Genomic DNA, 4,238 nt, shown 5'->3' with positions numbered 1-4,238 from the left:
AAAAAAAAAAAAAAAAAAAGTAGACTTTTTTGTTCTCCCAATTTAACACAGATCACAAATCGCGTCGCCTAAAAAGCCGATCGAGTGGATCCTAAAAGACCCTTCTTCTAGTTATAAGAATGATCACAAAAGCACAACAAGGAAAACTAAAAAAAAAAACCCCTAAGAAACAAATTCACAAAAAAAAAAAAAGGAAGCTTTTGATGCTTGGATGAATAACCCAAATCGATTTTTAACCTAAATACTTAAAAAGCTTGTGCTACAACCAAACTGAGATTAGTACAAATCTACTACACCTAACCATCATCATCATCGAGCAAAAAAAAAAAAGCTTCAGACTTCAGATCAGAGCAGCAAAATCAAAGAATCTTTCTTCAAGAAATTAGAAAGAAGAAGGACGAAATAAAAACGCGGCGAGAAAAAAGTTATCGTTTTTTGAAGATGGAGAAATCTGATATGGATAGACCTGCCTGAGTGATTTTACTTTTTTTTATTTCTAGGAAATTTCACCAAAAAAAAAAAAAGTTGAGATTTTTTTTTTAAATTTTATTTAAATAAATTTTAGCCTCATCTTGAATGAATTAGACAAGAAAGGTCAACAACAACCCTTTGCTTAAGTTGCGTACTTAATTTGTATAGATTAAGCTCTCTCCACATGCCTTAATTAATAATTTTTACATAAAGCTTACCCTATTTTTTTATTAATTATTTTGGCACTAATGGTAAAAAACATCTCAGTCACACCATATAATAACAACAACAAATATTCTTGTGTAAAATTACATATTTATTAAGTTTGGAATTGGATGCCCTTTTATTTCTTAACCATCACCACACACCTATCTATATTTAAACTGTCCATATATTATATACATAGGCTGATAGAGAATATATATATTATTTTTTTCCCCTTACTTTTGCGTCGGCATTATTAAATTCTCAAGTATCTCTATGCAATTTCCTCTGCACTAGAAAATAAATCTATTAATTTTTACTGTTTTCCCAATTTTATAACCAACCACATTGTTTTTATCTATTGTGAAATAAAAATAAATTAAGTAGATAACCACATTTTTGAAACTTTTTAATTGGAAAATGATGATTCTACTGGTTAATGTTTTATAAATTTATTTTCGTTGAACTACTCAAATTATGTGGACACATTTCTACATTGAATTTGTCAATAGTAATCTTCTTCTCTTGAAATCAAAAAGTCTATTTGGTATCTAAAAATTATTTTGTTTTACATTTTCTTCAAAAACTGTCAAACATATATATTGCCGACAGCAAGGATCATAGTTACACATTCTAACCAAACTTTAATATTCCAAGTAGTTGGAGAAAACAGAATTATTATAAACAGTTCGATAAGGTATCAATGGTTTCAAGAAAACGAAAGAAAAAAAAAACAATGAATAGTTTTAGTATTATATCATCATAATTCGCTTATGTCGTACAAATCAACTACAAAAATCAAAATAAATAAAAAAACTATATAAAAACTTGTGGAATTTAAACAATTTCTTTCTCTTTGTTTGTTTCTTGTGCTTTTGATAGTATGTTGTTTTACTCAGTGTCCCTAAGGCTTTCACTGGTGAGCCACAGTTTCTTCTGGACAATGAATACGACATTGTTCTCACCATCTTCATTCTCTTGGTCAAGTTCTGAACCTGTAGTTACCTTCTCTGACGCCAAAATCTCCCAATGCAAAGCCTGCATATACTTCTTGATTGATTCAACTACACTTTCCTTGTCTCTGATAATGACAAACCCTGTAGGTCTAAGAATCCGATCCATCTCGATCAATAGATCCTCCGCGCTGCATCTTTTGTTTCTAATGTCTGAAAATACTGTCCACGCATGCAACAGATCGTATGTTCGCGGGTATGTAGAGAAAGCCTCACACCTAACAGTAAAAAGGAATGGTGCATGGTGAGAAAGTGAACTATTAGTCACAAGTGATGGAAAGGTTTTGGTTTTTCGGGTACACGTACCAGTTATGATTAGTCCCGATTAAACCACGATCATAGATCAGTTTTAGAGTGTTGGGACCGTCGGGAGAGACAACGTTCATAACCCATACATCTTTATCTTTCAGAGCAGCTGCGAATGAACCCATATGAGCTTTCATGTCCATTATGTTCCTCACAGTGTTTGATTTGATCTTTGAGGACATCAGATTCCAGTAACTGTCCACTTGTTGTCTCCAAAGTTCCTGCAAACAAACCAATGAATGTGCTTTAACAATAAATATGTGGAAGAACCGATCTCAAGTAAGATCACTAGTTGCAAAAAGGTTGCCCGTGGTTCAAGTACCGTGTCCTTCTCAAACCTATCGGTTGAATAACCGAAATCCGCAAGACGGGGAGGAGATGAAGTCAATCTAGCTGGCCAAGGAGCTAACCCACTTCCCTTTGTTTTATGATCATCTGCATATAGAAAAACAGAACATGACTGAGACATATGGCATACAAAACTGAAACCAAATAACCAAATGCAGAGCAAACTTACGCTTGGAGTAAGGAGTGATGCAAGCTTCCATTAACACACCGGAAACCGCATCAGGATCAGCGTCTGAGCGACAAAGAGGAGGCTGTGTCCCGGGCTCTCTCTCCAAGTAACAGTCATTAGTCAAAGGTTTCTGCCAAATCACAGTTTGGTTTCTTTTAACAGCGATTCTCCAACACATTCTTTCAACAAGAGCACTCATCTCCTTCCATATCTTCAAATTCTCTTCATCTTGTGCGTAAGCTTCAGGAGACGAATAAGCGAAATAACCGCCAGGTCTTAGTACACGATCGAGCTCAAGAAGAAGGAGTCCATCTCTTTGAAGCCAATCAATCCTACATCGAGAACAATGAGCTAGCTCGAATGATCTGCTCGGGTAAGGAAGCCTTTTGGTACCTAAAACACCAAGATAAGCAGGGATCCCTCTCTCTAATGCAAACTGGATTTGGTTCTGGTGAACATCATTAGGTGCTAATGACATTGTGATTATATCAGATGCGAGAAGGTAAGCTCCAAAACTCGCAACTCCGCATCCAACATCAAGAACCGTTCTTAACCTTCCTTCGTCGTTCAATACATCGTTCGAAAAGTTAAGCATCTGCAAGTAGTAAAGTCATTAGAAACAAGTTATCACTAGAAGAAGAAACAAGTGAGGCAAAAAAACAAGTGAGGCAAAAAAGACGCTTACATTTGCCATTGATGCAATGTATTTATCAGCTCCGTAATGGAAATGAGTGCCTCCACCTGGGAAAGAAATTTTCTCGCCTTTCTCAACCATCCAATTCTGATCAGACTTCTCTTTTGCAAGGTGAGTGTGAGGTATGTTCGCTTTCCACACTTCATCTCTACTCTTAGGCCACTTAATAGGAACCTAAATTATCAATATATATAGCAAAACAATCAAGACAAGGTACCAGAGACGAATCAAATCAAAGCAACAAACAAAAAAAAAACAAATTGAGCACCTTGTAGCCAGATGGAGGAGGAATCAAACAATTGAACCGTCTTTCAGGAGGAGGACAATGCCGTTCGTAATGTTCCATCACAGATAGATCAAGCTTCAACCTCATTTGGTAGATGAAATTCCTATCTAAGCAAGGGATGATTTCCGAGTGTCGATCATCACAGACCTTTATAACATATATACCAAAAGAGTTAGCTTACACATAAAACATAACAAAATTGTGCAGTTACACACCAAACTTTTTGAGATATTGATGAAACAACTTACAGGGAAGCTTTTGGCAACAACAAGACTGTCTTCTGCATTGGTGACAGAATCATCCTGTTTGGCATCACCATTATCATCATCTCCACCCAAATAAGAAGATCCGAGTTTTCTCAAAGATCGTCCATATTCCAATGCTGATGCACCTTGGCTAGAGGAACCATAGTACATAAACAAGAAACAGACGAATAAAGCCACGACACAGACCGAAGCAATAAGCCGCTTCTTTTGGCCTCCATCAGATCTCCCTCTCATCATCCAAACGTAATTTACAACCAAAAGAGCTCTCTTCAGAGTCTAGTTAACAAAAAATGCTTTCCACACTCTTCTCTCTTTCCTTTCTGCACAAATCAAGAACAGAAACACTTATAAAGACAATGACTTTAAACAGTGTGAGAGATACTTTTAGTAAAAAAGGTTCGGTAAACAGCCACTAGAGCGCACTTAAACGCAACACACCATCATAAATTCAAAAAGCTGTTAAAAAAAAAAAAAAAAAAAA

General features: G+C 35.8%; 1 protein-coding gene across 3 annotated transcripts in view; it reads right to left on the bottom strand.

Annotated features, from left to right (window-relative positions):
- LOC104738965 (probable methyltransferase PMT8) overlaps positions 1,399–4,238 on the bottom strand; it is a 7,049-nt gene continuing 4,209 nt past the window's right edge. For 2 of the 3 annotated variants that reach the window (XM_019236323.1, XM_019236322.1), the window contains 7 exons: positions 3,740–4,077; positions 3,474–3,638; positions 3,197–3,379; positions 2,512–3,106; positions 2,317–2,429; positions 1,995–2,215; positions 1,538–1,906 (listed from right to left, as the gene is read on the bottom strand). In XM_019236323.1, coding sequence (XP_019091868.1) covers positions 1,567–1,906; positions 1,995–2,215; positions 2,317–2,429; positions 2,512–3,106; positions 3,197–3,379; positions 3,474–3,638; positions 3,740–3,994 — 1,872 coding nt within the window. In that variant the 5' untranslated portion in view covers positions 3,995–4,077 and the 3' untranslated portion in view covers positions 1,538–1,566. Of the gene's footprint in view, positions 1,907–1,994; positions 2,216–2,316; positions 2,430–2,511; positions 3,107–3,196; positions 3,380–3,473; positions 3,639–3,739; positions 4,078–4,238 lie in introns of all 3 variants that reach the window. The other variant, XM_010459186.2, reaches the window with a different exon arrangement.

The sequence above is a fragment of the Camelina sativa genome, chromosome 14, assembly GCF_000633955.1.
Source record: "Camelina sativa cultivar DH55 chromosome 14, Cs, whole genome shotgun sequence".
In the NCBI taxonomy this organism is placed as follows: Eukaryota; Viridiplantae; Streptophyta; class Magnoliopsida; order Brassicales; family Brassicaceae; genus Camelina; species Camelina sativa.
Note: the sequence above shows the minus strand (reverse complement) of the source record. Positions and strands in the feature narration are given on the sequence as shown.